Here is a 21,547-nt window from a genome sequence, read left to right as displayed (position 1 = left end):
ATGCCAAGTTGAAGTACTAGGACAATTTGCTATGGATTCAACTTTGTCTATACCAAAGGCCGCAAAACTAACAAATATTTCCACTGGTTCCGTACATAAAGTTTTAAAAAAAAATAAGTTCTTTCCTTATAAAATTCATATTCTTCTTGAACTTGGAGAAGATGATTTTAATAGGAGAATTCAATTTTGTGAAGTGATGTGCCAGCAAATTGACGACGATCCCCATTTATTGAAGAACATTTGCTTCAGTGACGAATCGACCTTTTTTTAAATAGCCTGGTGAACAGGCATAACTGTAGATACTGGGATAATGAAAATCCGCATGTTTTTCGGGAAGGCCATACCCAATATCCCCAAAAAATTAATGTTTGGGCAGGAATTTATGGGAATGTAATAATGGGGCCATTTTTTTGGAAGAAAATTTGACTGGCAAAAATTATTTAAATCTTTTAGAAAATGCAATATACTCTTCCATTATCCAATCTATGGAAAATCAAGTAGATCAACATGGTTCTATATTATTGAATGAAAATAATATACATTTTCAGCAGGATGGAGCTCCCGCGCACTAGACTTTGGTAGTTCGAGAGTGGCTTGATGAAAATTTTCGAGAAAAGTGTTTTAGCAGACGTGGTACAATTGAATGGCCTGCGTGGTCTCCCGACCTAACCCCACTAGACTTTTTTCTTTGGGGCTACTTAAAAAGCAAAGTTTATAAAAGCCCACCTGAGAGTATTGAGAATTTAAAAAATAGAATATTTCAAGAATGCAGAGAAATTAGCGGGCAGACCCTTGCCAATGTTCGTAAGGAGTTTGAAAATAGGCTTTCTTATTGTCTTGCTAATAACGGCGCGCATTTTGAACATTTAATAAAATAAATTCGTTAAACTAATTAAATTTGTTTTTCTACCCTACCGATTTACACTTTAATTGCTTCTTGGTCAATCAATTTTTTTTTTTTACAAGCATTGATAGCATAATGAATACCCTTTAAAATAATGTATCACACCATGGAGTAGCCATTTGACATACCAAAGTTTGGCGTAAATAAAATATTCATTATTTCTAGACATTTTCACTAACTACCTATTTGTTTACATATTTACCGATTTCATTTTTTTTGGTACCGTTGAATAGAGAATTTTACGCTCCTTACTATGATGTATCACATGATGAAGTTATTAGGGGTGGATCGTTTTGAAATGAAAGCACTGTAGACTCTATTATTAACAGCTTTATTAGTAATTTTATCTCTTTTTTAGCAAAGTCATAAGACAAAGATACAAATCAACGTGTGGAAGTGCTCATCCTAAACTTAAAAATGTTTTATTCTTTATTTCTTTCACATGTACACGACTACGTTTTGGTAGCATTGGGCTTGCAGACCAATGTACAAATTTGAAATTCTCACGTACGTTTATTTAAATAGTGGGAGTTGTCTAACACCTTTTAGGTAGCACTTATGATGGCTATTTATTAGCCGAAAGCGCTTTGCTATTAGTTAGGAAAAATATATACACCATATATATCACTTCTCGCATTTTATTAAGGATATCAATTTATAATCATTTGAAATAATATAAATATGTGACACATTTTCCTGACAATATAGAAATTATTATTCCAAGATTTTATCATAATCTGGTACACTGGTAGAATCCTTGCTACGATATCGAATATCTATCTGGGTTGGTCTGTACGACAAGTCTCTTAAACAATTGAATCGTTTATTGTTGAGGGTTACAACGGGTACGAAGGGTTAAGCGCCATTTTTTACTGTTTTGAGTTATTGTGAAAATCCTTTTCTCTTTCTATATTCGCGTCATTTGGTGTTGAAAAGAGGCAAGCGCTGATGTATATCCATGCAATGGCATGGATATACTTTATGCTTCGAAATTGCATTTAGTGTAGAAAGGAGGTAAGCGACGTCGCTCGCCCCCTTTCAACAACTCACGAAGTAAACGTCACGTAACTTAACGATTCTTGCTCCGTAATCGAGGCTGCCATTTGCATTGTTTACTTTGTCGTGATAAGACCTGTTGTTGTTTTTAAGACTTAAAAATGGCAGAGCATTCGAATAATGAACAAATCGAAGTTAAAAAAAGGAAGAGAGGTATGAAACACGACAATGAATATACCCGAAATATTATAAAGCAGAGCAGAATAAAATGTATTTCATATATTAGTTACAGAGGAAAAAGAGTCCCGGAAAAAGAAAATTGGATTAGGATGCAAGTAAGTTAATTTTTTTATATTAGTTTAACTTCCTATCTGCATCGTTGTGTTTTATAAAAATATTACTGAAAATGAAGTAATGAAAAAATAATGTAACTATTTCCATTTTGTTCTTGTTGGTTGTTGTCAAACAATCAAACACCACTTGACAAAAGGGGCCACAATGTAAAGGTTCATGCAATTCCCGAAGAAAGTAATATTTTAATAAGACAACATGTTGAATCATTTCCTCTTAAACAGACACATTATTCTGGTAAACCTATGTCATATCTTGATGCAAAATTTAACGTCAAGCTTATATATCAACTTTTTAAAGAACAACACCCAGATTCCTCTGTTAAGTTTTCATTTAATTTTCATTTGGTTTATTTAGTTCATATTAATTCATGTTCTTTTATCACTCGGTATTTTTTCTTTAGTTAAATTTAATGCCTTTGGTTGACTCACCTTGTTAAGGAAGTATTTCATTTGTTTAAATAATTTAGTTTTTTTTTTGTTTTGAGGCCTTAAATAGTGCGCGTTTCATATTCATTCGAGCTCTAAGCGTCAAACAGTTTAGAGTCGCGACTCAACACCGAAAATTCGCTAGCGTGAAAGTGTAGATAATTCGCAAATCTCGGCCACCGATAATAGAAGGTAAGGTCTCACAACAGCGTTTTCCAAGTTTTTTAGTTAAATTCATTAAGTGTTTACAGTCCACTAAATTACTTTTTTTCCTTTTTTTTTTCATCGTGAGTTAACTAACTTTTTTATTTTATTTTTTTTATTTGAACCCAGCGCAATTAATCAACATCCTCTATAAAGTATGAATATTACTTGAAATATTTAAAGGAACACTTTAACTACCATTTTGGTCGACCTCAGGTAGATACGTGTTGCCAGTGTGAGGAACTTGGAGTTAAGATTAAAAGTCCTTCACTTGGTGATGCGGCCAAACGGACTGCTGCTGCTGTTGAGCTAATTGTTCACAAACGAAAAGCCACAAAATTTTACACATATCTCAAGAAAGCCAAAACTCGTAGCAAAACTAATGAAAGTGTGTTATCCTTATCGTTTGATTATATGCAGAACATCCATCTTCATCTCCCGAAATTCCCGTACAAGATCTGTTTTACCTTCAACAATTGACTGTAAACGTGTTTAGTATTCACAACTTTAAAACCGGTGAAAGTTTCTTTTACATATACCACGAAGGCAAAGGCAGTAAAGGTCCGAAAGAGGTATGTTCTTTTTTGCTGCATTACATAAAAAACTATGTCCCAGATAGTGTGGAGGAACTGCTTTCATTTTGTCACAATTGCCCTGGGCAAAATAAAAACAATATAGTCATCAAAATGTGTATGATATTGGAAGAAGCAAGATTTAAAAAAGTAGAATCCGATTAGAGGGCACTCGTTTTTGCCGTGCGATAGGGATTTTGGCACCGTAAAAAAACTTTTGAAACGCTTCGACAGAATTTTTTCTGTACACAAGTTTACTCAATTGGTAATTATGTCAAGTGCGAGTAGGAAATTCAGTGTAATGGAAATAAATAACAATGACATTTTGGATTTTAAGAACTGGTGGGTCAAATTTTATAAAAAGAACATTGTTTCTCTAGAGACAAGCAAAAGAGGCATACCACGAAACGAAAAACAAAATTTTTCAGCTTCACTCTTTCATCACTTTAAGCATGATGCCTCTAAACCTGGATATCTTAGTGCTTCCCCCTTTATTAATAGCCCTTTTAGTATTAGCACTTTTCACCTAAAAATGCCAAGTGTTGGGATCGTAACATGGCCGTCAAACAAGGCATATCCGAGCAAGATTCCAGTTAAAGAAACAAAGATAAACCATATTAAACTTGTTTTAAAATATATTTCAGAAAACCATAAACCATTTTATAACGAGATTGTTAACTGGCCAACTAAAATATAAACATAATTAAAGGGTAACTAAAATTGTTGTCATCCTCCACTAAATTTATTTAAAAATCATCTATCCTACATATTTCGGACATATAAGATGTCCATCTTCAAGGATATACACTGAGGGTTTTCCTCACAACATATAATCAGCTATCGTGCTACTGGCAAGGTCAAAAGTTAAAATCTCAACAATAAATAAAAGGGCATATTAAGATGCATGAGAAGGGACTAAGCAGGGTCTATACAAACATTAAAATCACATAATTACAAAACTAGGATAATTGTTATCTATCTTGATTAGTTTGATTAAAAAAAAACAATCAAAAATAATTCAGTATCGCTTGGAATAGTTTTTTGCATTTTTCTCAAACTTTATAAAATGTAACTTGCCTCCTTTTAACAATAAAGGATTCAATTAAATGTAGCTCAGAATTACCTAAACAAAGTATTATTTGAAAAAAAATGAAGATTTTCTACAAAACTCCTATATTTTGAGAATATTCCAAAAGTGAGTTTCCATTCAGTGTGCCTGTTTGTTAACTTTAAACCATCCATAATTACAACAGTTAATCAATCCTATAGAACTAGAAATAACATCTTATTATACCTAAGAGTAACTTTAATAAAAATTTAAGATTTTTTAGGAAAAAGGTTTTTTTAAAGAAAGTCTAAATTTTTCATTTATTTAATTTTTACAATTTCATTATCTCAACATCTATATTAGTTTTTATCACTGCTTTAAACTAACTACTCAGGTAATACATACATGCAATGAATTTCCTTTTTTTTATATTAACCGATAAGGATTTTTTCATTTTATTTATTAATATAGCATAGCTTTGTTATTATTTTTAATAGTATAACTTCATAATAGTTAACATAAAACTTATGGTGAGTGAAACTTTTACAGTGAATCGAGGTAAGAGCAACCTATTTATCACAATAAACTTTTTAGTAATCGACGTTTTGCATCCAGCAGGTATCTAACTTCCAAATATGATTCATATAATCCTATCGTGGCGATAAATGCGAAACCAATAACATTTATTTATATTCGTGCTTTTTAATAAAACATGATAAAAGATGAGGAGTAATTGTAGCACACTTATTGATGAGGCTACGGAACAGTTAGTTAACAAGGTATGTTCTACGTTCCTAAGTCAGTTAAAAATGGAATTTGATGCGCGCTTTGATAAGTTGGACGATCAATTTCAAGCTATCTCTGAATTTTTTCTATTGAAGAATTTCGGTATAATGAAGAAAGACCGCGAGAATACTCCTAAGTTAGTTGCTGAGTTATCAAAAATATGCCTAAGGTAGGAGAACACTCTCAGCGGGTGAATCTGGGCCAAGAGCAATCTTAGTTATCTTCGTCACAAAGTGGAAGCGCATAGAAGTTTACAATGCTAAAGAGTCTTTAAAAAACAGAGGATATTCCATTTTTGAAGATTTAAGAAAAGAAAGGTACATGATGCTAAAAACAAGCATGGGAAAAGCAAGGTGTGGTCCTCTGGCGGTCGTTTATTTTGCTGGTGTGAGTAGAAAAGAAAGATGAATATAGCTTAGTATTATATTTACACCTGTAATCGAGTCTGCTATTTAATCGATAAGATACAACTATTTAGCTTATAATACTATATTTTTTTAAATTGAAATTTATGTTCATTTAATAAACAAGTTCTAATAAATCTTCTGGTTTTGTTATATTAATAAATGAGTATTAAATATGTATAAACTTTATTATAACGTGGTATTTGATCTGCATTTAAAATTAATTCTTATATTAGTCTAATTACAAAATACTTATGACATTAATATTGGCGGCAATCTACGCTGAATTCATGGTTTACAATAGACTTTTGTCATTTGAATGTACGATCTCTGCACGTTGGGTTTCATTAGCTTAGCGAATTATTGAGCGAAAATAACTTTAATATTGTCGGTCTGTCAGGAACGTAGTTATCTCTAGACATTAAGGATGTAGGTAATTGTTAAGGGTTATAATGTAATAAGGAAAGATAGGGTTGGGAGAAGGGAAAGTATTGTTTTTTCTTCTAAACTTTCAGGTTTATAAAAATAACTTTAGATGTTAGATAACCCCATAGATAAAAATCCAATGGGGTTAAATCTGGCGACCTTGCTGGCCATTCAATAAAACTCCCCCTTCCAATCCATCTATTTGGGAAAATGTTAGTATGGTAATCTCGTACTGTTTTTAAATAGTTATTAATATACAGTCATAAATATTGGCAACCAAAAGTCTCCTCTGGAACAACATGCAAGTAAAAGGTTATGTATTGGTTTACTGTACAGACCCTCTAACTGTTACGTTGGTCAAGTTGTTGTCAATTTGGAATATACTCTTAGACGTTTGAGACTGTTATTTTTGGTATAGATTTTAATGTAGTTTTTCTCGATAAAAATTATTTTTATTATCTTGGTTTAATTAATTTTCTTGATAAAAATGTACTCTTTCAAGCTGTGACAGGTCCCACCAGGTTGGAAAATCAATACTCCCCTTTTAATTTACACCCTTTTAGTTCTTCTCGTAAGTAGCAATGCTTCACTTGTTTTTCCTACTACTACTTTAGATCTGAACGAGTTATCAGACCACATGTTGGTGTCATTTAAGACAAAACTTAGTAAAACTAAGCCTGAAACTATTTTTTAAACTATATAATATTGTCACTTTAACAACCTTAACTACATCTACTTTTGGCGTCATCTAAGCGTTGTTAATTAGGAATAGGTATATTTTTTTCATAATAATAATATGGTTGCATTTCTTTATTCTAAGTAAATAAAAATATTTGACAAATACGTTCCCTTTAAAACTTCAAAAACTACAAAACAACCGTCGAACTGAATAACAAAAAATCTACAATTTTTAATGAGGCTTCGAGATTAAACTCGATCCAAATACCAGAAAACAGAGTCAGCTAACGGTTTTGTGCACTACAAAGCCTTACGCAATCGTGTTAATATATCAATGCGATATGAGAGAAATGCTTGTTTGCGAAACACACATTGAAAACTGATTCAAATAATTGGATTTTTTAAATTCCATTTCTCAGAATATTCGAAATAGTAATGCATTCGTAATAAATAATTATTCCAACAAAAAGCACTGTAAAGGTTAGAGCATTAATTATGGAGAATTAATAAATATATGTGGTATAAAATAAGGTAAAAATGAACGTACCATAGGTTGCTGATTCCTTTCCTCTATATACTTTCGTGCTACCTGTCACTTCCGGTACCGGCCGGTATTCTTGCGATACTTTTGGTGAAGTTTTACGGGATTGATTACTGAGCTTAAGTCCTGCTGAATTATACACCAAAATACGCAAAAATTACACTTACCATACACGAAGTCGTTCTTTTTGGTAGTACTTGTCCACTTGTTTTTCTTCCTTTATTTTAGGAGGGGAATTTTGCTGTTAAAGAGCAGACATACTTTTAAATATAAGGGTTATTCAAAATTTACTTGGAGAATTAAGACCAATATGAAAAATAATTAATTTAAATAATGCTAATGCCATTACTTAACAAGCACAAAAATATTCGATTTAATAATATTTTCTTCAGTTTCTAGTAAGGCTATAGAAAGGGTCACTTCTGGATTAAAATCAAATAGATTATGATGAGTTTCATTTAGAAATGTTTCAATTTAATAATCTACACTTATTATTTCACTTGTATTATAATACTTTCGATAACATAGACGACGTCACGATACTTTTGAAACTAAGTTTCTATGGACTGGAAGAAAATGCACAAAATTTTTTATTATTAAAATTTTAAGTAATAGGTGCCCTCGTTCATATAGTCAAAAATGCTAGAGTATATATAGAAGTCATAAAGAAGAAGTTTAAGATAGGACATCGATGGTCGGAAGAGCGCCGTTTCCAAAATACAGGGTGTTAAAAATATTGAAGAAAGTTGATTGAATCAAATTTTTAGGTTTTGAATGATAGGTGGTAAGGCAACTTTTTGAGGAATTGCAGAGGATTTGACCGGCCCAGGGACGGAGTCGCAGCACATGTATGTTAATTTTTTTATAAAAAAAAGATAAGCCACTATTTTTTGAAAAAAATACTTCTGGTATCTACGTGATCGTACCAGGAGAGTTTGGAATGTAACTTGATTTCCAGAAATCGAACTGTCCTGGAGTAAAGCAGCTGCACGCCACCTAGAGATATATAACAGGGGGCGTGCCAAAGTTACGTCTCCTCGTGAATAGTAGGAGCTCTGCTTTTTTGGGGTTAATCCTGAGACCCCCCGAAAGGCACCATACGTCTACCACGCGCAGGGCTCTCATCATAAGGCATCTTATCCGGCGGTATCTTTAACTCCCCAATTCTTGAAAACCGGGGAGTAGAACGGCCCTCTTTCTAGGGGGTGGCTCTATTAAAAACACAAAATCCGTATTCTTGAACTTCGCTCTACTAAAAATCGATAGAAAGGTTACTCCCTGGAGATCAAAATTTCTTCTACTGGTTTTTTTTCGGCAAACGATTAAGGTATCACGTATAACGCAAGCGCACTAATTTCACTTTATATGTCATATGTCATTTTGGTAAATTTTGTTTTGTTTTTATTATTTTATAGGGTGGTGGTGTTTATGAATGTATTTTGTTTATTTTGTCTTTGATTGTGGTTATTTAAAATAGTTTTTATCGTATTTCTGCTTTTCTAATTTGCTACCAAGATGAACTTAAATGCAATCCTGGTGTTATATATTGTTGAGCAAAACCAAGAAGATTTGAAATAATCTTCCACAAAGTGACTCCTTTTTATCATTATCATCAGACAATCACAGTCTTAAAAGATGACAAAAAGTTGAATAAAAACAAACTAAATAAACAGCCTTACACGAAAACACTAAACAGCAAAAAACCCGGCAGCCCATAAAACTATTCCCGCTACTAAAAACAAGCTCCCCCACAACCTGAAATGTCAAAAATACCTTTCTATAATTGGTTGAAATATTTGGCAACACGGCTACCCTTTCCCTTGAAATTTGCTCTCTCGAGAATACAAATTTTAAGACCTATTCTATCTATTCTATTATATTCTATGGCCGTCAAGAATTGGGCCCCTGATGACTAAAAAAAATACAATTTTAAGAAATAAAACTCAATATCTTAGAGCCCTCAATACATATAAGATAAGCATAAAAAAATTAGTACGGAGATTCAGCCGATAGAAGGACAGATTTGTCGGGATACTGTGAAAGTAGGAAAACAGGACAAAAGTAAATAAATGTGGTACTCGCTGTTACGAGGAAATACAACCAGAAAACTGGAGACCAGATGGGAAATTTCAAATGTTCGTTTCTAGGCTGCACTTATTTTGTGTTTTTTATTAATTTTTGTAGTTTTAATGAATTTTAATGAATTTTCTGTTTATCTAGGCGACCAAAATTAATTTTAATTTTTTCCACTTACATTTTTAGTGTTCTTACCAGAAATTTAAAATTTATCTTGTTCACATTTAGGTACTCAATGTCTTGTTTTAATTAACTAAAACTTTTGTTTTACGGTTTTCCAATATCTGACTGAAGAAAGTTTAAATTTTTTCCACGTAGTGTTTGGACAACTCAACCAATCTGTGTAAATAGCTCCGATAACTCTAGTTCTATAGAAAAATACAGCATCTACACAAGCATAAGTTGCTTGTAGGATATTACTTTGCCTGAGTCATAAAAAAAAATTTACTTTTGCAAGTACCTTTTTTCTGCTTTCCGAGTTGCGAAGTATCCCGATAGACAAATCCTCTTATCATGTATTCTTTATTGTATGACAATTATATGTTAATATAATTTTAATTTGCATTATAAATTATCCTGTTCTTGTTTATGTCAGGTTTATTTCAATACTTCATGATAAATTTAAAAGAAAAATTGAATGTTTATTACTAGCAATTTCAATTCTAAGTCAAGTATTATTATTATTATTATTAAATTGAGAGGGTTTAATTATAATAATTAGGATAAGATTAAATTTTAACAAGTTTTATAACGAAAGTTCTTAAGCAATATGTTTATAATAAATTAAAAAAATAAATAATATCTTTTGGGGGCATATAATATAATATGGAATACTTTTGGAATATTATTATTTTGTTTACATCTGGCTTTTTGCGCGGTAGGAAGTGGATAAAACTTAGAGACCATCAGGCCACATTTTTTTCTTATTATATGTTTGCATATTACCATATAGTCGACTGTTTTTTTTTGTGCATTTTTTTGTGGAATGACATGGAATTTGTAGGGAACAAATCAATATGTAGCGATTTGATCCCTGGTCAAATCAATCATTGCGCGAAGGGTTGACGCATACAATGGGGGATAGTTTTAAAATCCTGCAGGATCGGCAATCTAAGGCCAATTTCAGTGTTGCATATTAAATCTTCGCTCCATAAAAACCGGTTTCGATGAATTTCTAAATTATGCCAGTGAATATGACTTTGATATTTTGGGAGTTACAGAGACTTGGCTTACACCAGATGATGATAGCTTGATTTTTAACATACGTAATTATAATTTTATAAGGAAAGATCGGAATAGGCGGGGTGGCGGGGTTGGTATTTATGCAAAGAAAGTCATTAAGTTCTCTTTACTAACATTTCCTCATATAACTGATGAGTTTGAGTATTTAAGTATATGGTTTATTGCAAATAAAAGAAATATTTTATTAGTAAATATGTATAGGCCACCCTCTTCTAGCATGCCTACATTTCTTGAACTTGTTGAAGAAATTTTTACTATATCTGTTCCATGCTATGATAATTTTTATGGGGGACTTAAATATAGATTTACTGAGATCAACTGCAGCAACTCAAAACTTTAAGTATCTTTTGGAATTATTCGACCTTCGGCAACTGATTAATAACCCTACTAGAATCAACAATCGGTCTAATACCCTTATTGACGTCGTTGTAGCTAGCAGTAACATCGAGTGTATTAGCTCTCAATCTACCTGTATATCGGAGTCCATATCTGATCATAATCTAGTTCAAGCGATTTTAAACTTACCAAAATCTAAATTATGTACAGAAGTTGTTAGGTCCAGGGACTACAATAGTATTAACATGACTTCATTTGGGGAGGAGGCAGCTAGAGGCATAGTGGCATAATATTTATTATATTTCTGACATTAATCAAAGTGTCATTACTTACCAATAATATTTCCTATTTAATAAATAAATACGCTCCGTTTAAAACAAGACTATATAAGAATAGACCATTTACGCCGTGGATAACGAGTAATATTAAATATCTAATTAAATTAAGAGGCAAACCTCGCAAAAAATATACTCGACAAAAAACTCTCGTGAATTTGACATATTACAGGCAATTAAAGAATTATGCTCGCAATTAATCGCGAAAAAATTACTTTTTTCAAGCAAATGTCTACAGAAAAGGGTAAAGAATTTTGGAACAAAGCAAAAAAACTTAATTTTACTAAAAAAAAGATTGACCCTATTCCTGAAAATCTCAATTTACCCGAGGACTTAAATAATTTTTTTTCGAACACCGTGGGCCCTACTAATTCAACATCATAAGAAAAACTTAACTTTTATAATTTAAATACATTTAGTCACTTTAAGACGGAATTTAATATAAGTCTTATGACTGAAAATAAAACTGTCGATATTTAAAATAAAATAGGATCAAATGCAATAGATGTTGATGGAATTTCCATTAGAAATCTTAAAGTATGTCTTCTTTTTTGTCTTAAGCCATTAGTCAATATTTTAAATTCCTGCATCTTAGAAAACCAATTCCCCGATCATTGGAAAAAAACGATACTCATTCCCTTATCAAAAATACCTTGTCCAACAGATTATAAAGACATTAGACCAATAAGTATTCTACCTGTCATTTCAAAAATCTTAGAACGTTACGGATATAGCGAAATAGCTGACTATGTTTATAATTTAAAAAATCTTCCTGAATGCCAGTCAGGATTTCGTAAATCTTTTAGTACTATAACAAGTCTTATCAGTATTGTTAATGATATCAGGTTTAAAGAGGATTTAAAGGAAATAACTTGCCTAACTCTTTTAGATCTAAGTAAAGCATTTGATACCATAGATCACCAAATGCTTTTGGCACAACTGCACTATTATGGTTTTTCGGCAAATGCCATAAATTTTTTTAGCTCTTATCTTAAAGATCGGTTACATTGTGTGAATGATGGTGAATTTAAATTTTCAAGGTTTTTGTCATTTAAAAAAGGGGTGCCTCAGGGTTCCATATTAGGCCCCTTACTTTTCTCTTTATATGTTGCGGACATGAATCAGTGCATCGAAAATTCTAAGCTGCACCAATTTGCTGACGACTCCCAAATTTATAATTCTTTTAAAATATCAGACGTTCAGGTGGCATAGAATAAAATTAACGCCGACTTAAATCAGATTGCTTTATTTGCTGAAAACCATAACCTTAAATTAAATGCTTCAAATTCATGTGCAATGTTTTTTTTCACGAAATAAAAGTCATCTTCTAGATTGCATGAAAAATTCTAAAATTAATATTAATGGAACAGTTATACCAACCGTTGCGGAAAAATGTAATCTAGGCGTTATATTCGATTCAAATCTCAGCTTTGCCTCCCACAGTAAGAACAAAATTAAAATTGCTTACGGTCGTTTAAAAAATTTATATCAATACAAAAATCAGTTACCATTAAACACCAAATATTTGTTTTGCAATTCGCCTGTACTGTCTTTGGTGGATTATGCAGACATTGTGTATGGCGACTCACTAACCGTATCTTTGTTAAGGACGGTGCAAAAACGGGAAAATAGTTGTATGCGTTTTTCCTTTAATATATCGTATAGGGACCACATTACTCCTTATCTAAGTTCACATTTTATATTAAATATGAGAAATAGAAGGAAGTATCATATGTATAATTTAATTCACAAAATAATTAAATCAGGTCAGCCGCCATATTTAAGAGACTTATTTTTTCACCATGATTATATACACAATGTAAGAAATCCAAACTTGATTAGAATTCCATTTTATCGAACATCAGGTTTTAAAAAATCATTTCAGTATGTAGGCATTCATATGTGGAACAAGTTACCGGATTACATTAAAAACTACTTCACCAAAGAAATTTATTGCATATGTTAAAAAAATTCTTCTTAAATCTTAACTAACATAGGCATTTTAACAAATTCACATCACCAAATTTTTATTAAAAATATAATTTAATTATTTTTATTTAATTGCAACCATATTATTTTTGAGTTCTTACTTTTTAAATCAACACTGGTCTTGTTGATCTTGCAGGCATAAAAATAAAGATTTAAATGGTTCATTTTGGCATATCAATTCATTTTTGCGTCGTATTGCCCTGGTTTTCCAGCCTCGGCTCGTGTTTTTTGCCGCCCTTCCTCCTCTCTGTCTATTGCACAAATAGTACCTATATTAATGTAATTGATATAGTAAATTATTACACTATATTTTTTTTTTGTTTTTAGCTTTTATATGTTTTAGGGTTTAATGACTTATTTTCTGAATAATTATAATTGGGAAAATCTTTGGGAGGTTAGTATGTTTTAACGGTCTGAGTAGCACATGCGCGCTAGCTCGTGTATGTGTTATTGGTTGTTTTTATAATCGCAGTTCAGTCCGCATTACTCTTAGCATTGTGTAAATTCTTGTAATAAAAAAATGTAATTTTCTATGTACAATGTTTAAGTGGTAATAAAAGTCTTTTGAATTTGAATTTGAACTTGACACTCCATGCTATGACCCTTTCTGTTTCATAGAGATATGAATTATTAGTTACATTAGAGAACATAGAATTTACAATTACAATTTACAAATTAACAATAACACTCTGAAAAAGTAAATTTTTTATAATCCTCAAATCCTCAAATAAGATTTATATTATTAGTTCGTTCCAAAATTATAGACAAGTACATTTGGCTAAAATTCTATAATTATCACATAGAAAATAAATTGATTATATAATTCCAATCTTCGTGCAATTGCATTTTAATTAAAAAATTTACAGCAAACGTAAATAAAATACAATAACATCCTACGGGAAACTTTTTATCACATTTTCTTTGATATTGTTAAATTTTCCTAAAAGATTTATTACTTGATAAGCAAACTGATTTAATCTACATAAAGATGTCTAAAGGTTTTACCGAGTTAATTAAAAAATACCATGCATTAAGTTGATTTAAAATGCTTATGACTATGCCATATAAAAAATATAGTATTTAACACCAATAATTTTTTCTTGCCCTTTTAAGGGTATTTAATAGTTTGATTTCGTTCTATCTGATCTTATTAAAGCTATTTTCAGAGATGCCAATTCCTTCTACACAATAATTAAGTAAGGCCCAATAATTCAGTTATAACTAACCTACTTCTAGTTGATTAAAATGCTAAATTTCTAAAACTAAAGCCCCAGAATCCTTTCTAAGTACATAATGAAATTACATTTAAGAGGACGGCCATAATGATGAATTGACCTCTGACCTATGGAACATTTCCAGACATCAGACTCCCTTTGGCAATCTCGCTTTCCACTTCAAAGCAGAGTGAATAATAAATTTAATTCGGATTGAGATCTCTGGCTTGAAAATTAGAAATTTAAATTTTTAACCGGTGTTAAATTTTCGTCCTCCTCTTTTATCTCTGGAAAAATTGAGTAGAAGATATTCATCGAATTTAATTTCAATATTAGCAGTTTTCAGTAGGATACTTCTCTGCAAACTGAGTAGATAGTGTTTTCCCGGGATCTGTTTAATTATTGAATATGTATAATGTAATATGATTGCTTTTATGACCAGTGGGATAATTCTTGTTATTATGTTCTGCATTCTTTCGTTCTTAGCAAAGACATAATATGACGTTGCTGGCTACTGATTTTCAGAATTCTGACCCTAGTATAGTTACTTGCTACGTCCTGTTCTTACTGTAATTTTTTAAACTTAAGCTACACCCACGTGATGACGACTGTATGTCCTTCTTTTCTTTTGTTTCATCCTATAAACTATCTTGAGATAATTATCTTACTATTTGGCTGCTGGTAGGCTGCTTGGGAAGCTGTAGGTATCGAATTTATGATTTATAATTTCTTGATTAGTTTCGATATTAGAATCTCTATCTTCATCTTGCCTTGGAACGTATGAGTCTGTCTATATCGTGAAAAAAAAAGAGTTTTCTTGTGGTTTTCCCACATTTTTACTAATATCTCGGCTTCTGTAATAGCTTCAATTCAATTCGTTGATGGTTTTTTTTATTCCTGTTTCTCTAAAAAAAATGTTATATGCAATATCCCTTTCGATAGTTTTAATTTTTAATTCATGATTGTAACATGGTAATGATGTTTTTTTAATGTACTTTTCAGTTATAAAATAGTAATTATCTAGGATATTTCTTCAGTTATTTAAAATATTGCTATCACTTATATTAATATTACAACTATTAGTTTCACTATTAGGTACAAAACGCTGCATCATCTAGTTATTGTGTATAGTAAATAGTATTATTTTTTATAACATTTTTTTGTGTAAAAAGAATATTTCTGTGATTTAAAAATATACCATTAAAATTATTCTCAAAAGTATATTTTAATTTTTCCGAAAAAACAGCATCACTTAAACTCCAAGAGTTATAAAATCCATCCAATTGCCATATACCGACTTCTAAATAATTGAAGTAAAACAAACCGGATCCAATATTGTTTATCTTCTACATATTGGTTAAATGTTATATGTTATTGTATTTCTAATAAAAATAATGGGCCTCGAACTTGGCCTCAAATATATCTATAATTATCTCCATTTACACAAATTTCTTAATTTTCTATATTCGTGTACATCTTGCCTCACATATTATTACAACTTTTGGATTACAAATAAAAATTTTGCTTAGTAGCTCAATTTTATCAGCAAGAAAACTTTGCGAATTTATATATAGGATGTTATAATCTTGCAAATAGTTTTCTATTTTATCCATTGCCTTCTGTCATATCCCATAAAGTTTTTTCGATAGTAATTATTACCTTGCCTCCATAAAATAATTTAACCTTGACATTTACTGGCCAAAAATTAGTCATCATAATGTTCTGCTCAAATTGAGGGCTTACTGCAATTTAAAATGATGTTTTGGCTGATCCTTAGTCTCAATTTTAGCACAGAAAATAACAGGGACATTTTTCTATTCTATATGTGCTTTAACCTGCTTGACAGTGGTGTTCGGACCTAGGTTATTAACATGAATAATATTTTTCTCATTTGTCGCTACTAAGCTGGTAGATGCAGAACTAGTACCTTGAATTTCTTTCCTATATGGTACCTTCTCAAATTTACTGGAAGCCTTTAATGAAGACTGGTGGCCAGCCTTCATTCCATTATCATAGCAAAGATTAATATTATTAGTCATTTTAGTAGCTGTGGCCAATTCCAGCTCTATCGGTAACTTTTGGACTGCTGTGTCAACTAATTTTTCATAATTTTTTGCTGTTCGTATCCTTACATGCAAAAATCAGGTCCTGCTTAGAGTTTTGTATTCTCTTTATAACATTTTCTATTTTGTCTTCAAGTATTTCGGACTGAAGACTCATACTGCTTTAAATTGCGGTTTTTAGCCTATTTATAAGTTCTTTATTTGCTAAATATTGTTTTTTCGATAGTGTTTTCTACAGTTAAATTGTTAACCTTATTTACTTGCTTTTTTAAACTTTTTATTTCAGCAAAGTAACAACTATGGAACTTTGTAGCGTTTTATTTTTCTATTCCTTATATTCACTAACGCCCCATTGACATTTCATTAATTTCAATAATTACATTAATAATTTCAGTCAATTTCTTTTATTCATATTTCTTTAAATTCACACTGTCAACGACACATTACTACTGTAACGCATCACTCTCCTGGTTTAATTATCCATGCTATCTGTTGACGGTCCGTCACATCCCTAATTGGTCTTAATTAATATTTTCTCTGATTGGCGGATATTGACAGCTCAGGCGACAGATGGGGTCGTAATTGATTTAGTCGGTACTGCGTCCATTTTTCGAGGACTTGTTGCCGTGTTGCAGGTAGGAGCGCACGTAAAAGGCCAGTTTTTTTGTTTTCGAAGTTTGTAAAGCAGGAAGTAGCCAATATGGTTTATAATTTATGGTTTATAATTTTGATTTCCCCAGGAAATTGCTGAATGCAGTGGAGCTGGAATTAGAGCTAGTATTAGAAATTCCTAGTCCGGAAAGCTGAGCTACAAATGGCATACATTCACAGCCTCGGTTTTGAAGGCTAGCCGTTCATTTCTTGGAGGAATATATAGGCCAGTTTATTCCATTAATTTAAATTTTACTAACCATAGATTTCTCTCACTTATTTAAATTTTTATTAATATACCTTTTATTTCAATTTAACGTTACAAATATTTAATCAATGATCAATTAAATTATGATTTAATACGTTAATTTCTTATCTATGATATTAATTTTTTTTTTGTTCAGTATTTTTCAGTACCCTTTTTGGTAGTTAAGTAGATAAAAAAGAGACAGAAAAAAGTGTCACCGTATTGCCGTTAAAGTCCCCAACAATAAGCCGCCGCCAGTATTAGTTCGGTTTGCATCTTACGATGCACGTTTGTCGATATTAAAATTCCGCAAATCATTAAAAAACTCCGGAATACACATATTATGTGAAGACTTAACAAAATTACGGCTGTCATTGTTTAATCGGGCTAAGCTAACTTTTGGTGAAAAAAATACCTGGGTATGGAGTGGAAATGTGTTAGTGAGGTGCGCAGATAACTCTGTGACTAGAATTATGTCTGAGGCAGATTTAGCAAGGCTCCAACGCTCAGGAAGCAGCTAGAATTCATAAGGTATATTATTCTATTAATTATTTTTCCAAATGGTGACAATACATTTTAAAGTTAAAATTTACCGTAGCTTTTGTGGGTGTATGATGGGGCTAATTTAAGTATAATTTTTAGGGTAATTAAACTGAAACTGCTAAAACTTTTTTTATTGTTGATACTTAATAAGTAAGTTTACAAAATCCCAGTAAAGAGAGTAATAAGCTGGTTATCTCCAATAATATTATTTTGTTAATGAATATTTAAACATATGTATATTTTGTTCTACTAAATGTTTTTTTAAGATAATTCTATTGTAGGTAGATTAACTACAGAGCGGCTATAGTATAATGCCTTGTTTCACAGATTTTTTCATATTCTAGTTTTTCTTTTTGCTTGTTATTTGGTTATAGACTTAAGTAGTAATAATAAAATTTTTATAATATGTTAAAGGTTGGACACTTAAATGTTAGATCGTTGCTGAACTCATTCGATAATATAAAAAACCACATATCTAATTACAGTTATGATATTTTTGCCATTACTGAGACCTGGTTGTCTAATAATATTGCTAATAATTCCATAAATATTGATGGTTATCTGCTAATCAGACAAGACAGACCTTCGCGAGGGGGAGGAGTGGCTGTTTCTATGAAAAAATTCCTAAAATATAAATTATGTATAAATCAAACATTAAATTTTCTGGAGCATATCTGGATTAAGGTTCTTATTGATGGCTCGAGTCTTTTGATAGGGGTAATATACAGGCCACCCAATACCAATTGTAATGAGTTCTTTGCTTGCTTTGAGGATACTCTTTTACAGTTTTTTACGACTACCGATAAAATATTGTGCTTGGGTGATTTTAATATTGATTTCTTGAATGACAGTTCTGCAAACACCAGTACATTAAATAATATTTTACACACTTTTAATCTAAGTCAATATGTTTCTGAGCCAACTAGATTGATTAAAAAAACCCAAAGTATTATAGATTTAATCTGTTTTGATAGTGATTTTAAAATTAATACTGAGGTAGAAGATCTTAATATTTCGGATCATCTTCTCACAAGATGTAACATTCCTTTTCAAAATGAGGCTCCACCGAGCTCGAGAGTGGTTTATAGAAATTTAAAAAAAAAATTAATTTGGCTGAATTTCAAATGGATTTAGAAATGATCGCTTGGAATTAAATTTATAACTTAGATACAGTTGATAAAAAAGTTAATTTTATTACGTCAAAATTAACAACCCTACTTAATGCACATGCTCCTCTTAAAACTAGAAAAAGATAGTTTGAAATTATTAAAAAAGTTAAGGACTGATGCACTTAATCGCTTTCGTCATTCACGTTTGCCAGAACATTGGGAATACTATAAACAGCTTCGGAATACATTTACATCAGCATTTCGAGCTGAAAAAAAAACATATCTAAATATTAAGCTTTTAAACTGTAATGCAAAAGAAAAATGGGCGGAATTAAAAAAAGTTGGCTTCATAAATAAAAAAATAAATACAATACCAGATCAGCTAAGAAATCTTAATGAAATCAACACGCAATTTGTCAATGCAGCTAACTCTACTATTTTTCCAAAACCTGAACTCTTGGATTTTTATAAAAAAAACAAAAAAACAAATAAGGAATTTCATTTTACTCAGGTTACTGAGGAAACTATTTCTAATATTATACTTAACATGAAGTCAACTGCATCTGGAAGTGACAATATTAATAGCACTTTTTAATACAACAATTACCTGCATAATACAAATATATACTAAAAACTTTAATAATTGCAATTTCTTTTTCAAGTGCTGAAATCTACCTAGTAGCAAAATCATAATTTAAATGTTACTTTTGCCAAACTTATTTTAATCATATCAACATTTTTCATATTTTAATTCATAATAAATTATTAACATTTAACAGATTAGAATATGAGGTGTATACATATCTTAGATGTAAATATATTTTGGTTGTATTGTTAAGATATTTTTTTTGCCTCTTTAAATCTACTTTATCCAGGGTCATTTAATTGTTAATTGAAACCCATATACCAAGTCTTTTTCTTAGTTTTTTTTTCATTTATTTATTATTTATTTTTCTTTCATTTATAAAAAAAAAGTAAGTGGCGCCCTCTTATTTAATAGTTATAATCAAGTTTAGATTCTTTAATAGCTAGTCATAAGTGAACCTTCGAACAATCCCAAGCCTCCAATAATTCTGAGCTACCGTCTGCAAACTCTTGGCAAAATAGTAACACTGTCAAGTTAACGCCCCAACTTGAGAAGTCAAAGTACCCATGGTTTTTTGAAGCTTTTGAAAATCATGCTTATAATGGCGCCAATATATTGATAGCAAAAGTAAAATAGTGTTTTTTGTGTTGTTTGTAGGAGAGTACGTATCTCGTTAGCAAGTAGGCGTGCTTTTCTTCCACCACAATTTTTACATACGATCCTGCTACAAGAATCACTTCTCGAACCAAAAAGTTGAGCATTTTGGCAGAAAGAGCACTGCGTTGTTTGATTTTTGTATAAAAATTTGCATTTTTAGGTTAGTTTTTGTTTTTGCTCGTTTTTATGTTATTTTTCCACTTTTGCATAGTTTTTATTGGGAGCCAATCTGTTGCTACTAAAATATTAGCTCTCAACTGGTTTTTTAAATTTTTTCCGTTAAAAAAATTATATGGTATAAACAACCTAACCTCACAATGCTGTAACTGTCAAGTAAATAATTTAATGATGTCAAGTATAAGCGCCAGCATGTACATTATTTTTTTTCGCAATAAAATTAAAATAAATTGTGTCAATAATAATTTTTACAAATTTTAAACTTTATAAACCGTAGAGAGTGTGCATAGTATTTTACGCACGATAGTAGAAAAAAATTTAACTTTTAATACGTCTCCTTGATCTAAAAAGTAGGAAGATCTGAGAAATAGTTCACCTGTACAAAACAAGTCCTGTAAATTGAAATTACCCTTATATGTAACCAACAATGCCTATAGAATCTCGCGGGATATTTCTGATTTATTTTTATTTAAAGCCTCCTATTTATAAAACTTATCCCTTTAATCGCTGAAAAGAAACAAGTAATTTGTTTTTCGTTAATAACTTATTTACCTTCGGGTACCTTACCTTAGGGTCTTTTGAATAATATAATTTGCGTCCCATTAACTTAAAGTATCGTTTCCTCCATCGCTGAAAGGTCCTTGTGTGTTTTAACAAATAACCTTCTTTAATGGCGGCCTAAAAAAAATATAAAAATACATTTAGCTTTATAATAAATTTTATATATTAGCAAAATTCATTAAATTACAAAAAAATTTAACCCTTGTTACCAATTATATTTATATTTATCAGTCTCCAAATGCGATCCTATAAATTTCATGACATTTACCACCTATAGAAGGCATCAACGCACGTACAAAAGTTAAATTACGCCCCCGAAAACTAACTTTATAAACTAAAATATTTGTGTTACCCTTGACCTTTGTAGGAAAACTACATGGAGATAATTGAGTTTCAGGCGTCAATGACTGAGAATCCACCCTT

At 31.0% G+C, this 21,547-nt stretch overlaps 1 protein-coding gene across 1 annotated transcript in view; it reads right to left on the bottom strand.

The window, feature by feature from the left end:
• The window catches only part of LOC126744077 (diacylglycerol kinase eta), a 764,865-nt gene extending 743,629 nt beyond the window's left edge, over positions 1–21,236 (bottom strand). Inside the window, exon 1 of the mRNA XM_050451425.1 lies at positions 21,131–21,236. Within this exon, the coding sequence (XP_050307382.1) occupies positions 21,131–21,166 (36 nt within the window). The 5' untranslated portion in view covers positions 21,167–21,236. The remainder of the gene's footprint in view (positions 1–21,130) is intronic.
• Between the last annotated feature and the right edge of the window lie 311 nt (positions 21,237–21,547).

Source organism: Anthonomus grandis, chromosome 13 (genome assembly GCF_022605725.1).
Source record: "Anthonomus grandis grandis chromosome 13, icAntGran1.3, whole genome shotgun sequence".
NCBI lineage: Eukaryota > Metazoa > Arthropoda > Insecta > Coleoptera > Curculionidae > Anthonomus > Anthonomus grandis.
Note: the sequence above shows the minus strand (reverse complement) of the source record. Positions and strands in the feature narration are given on the sequence as shown.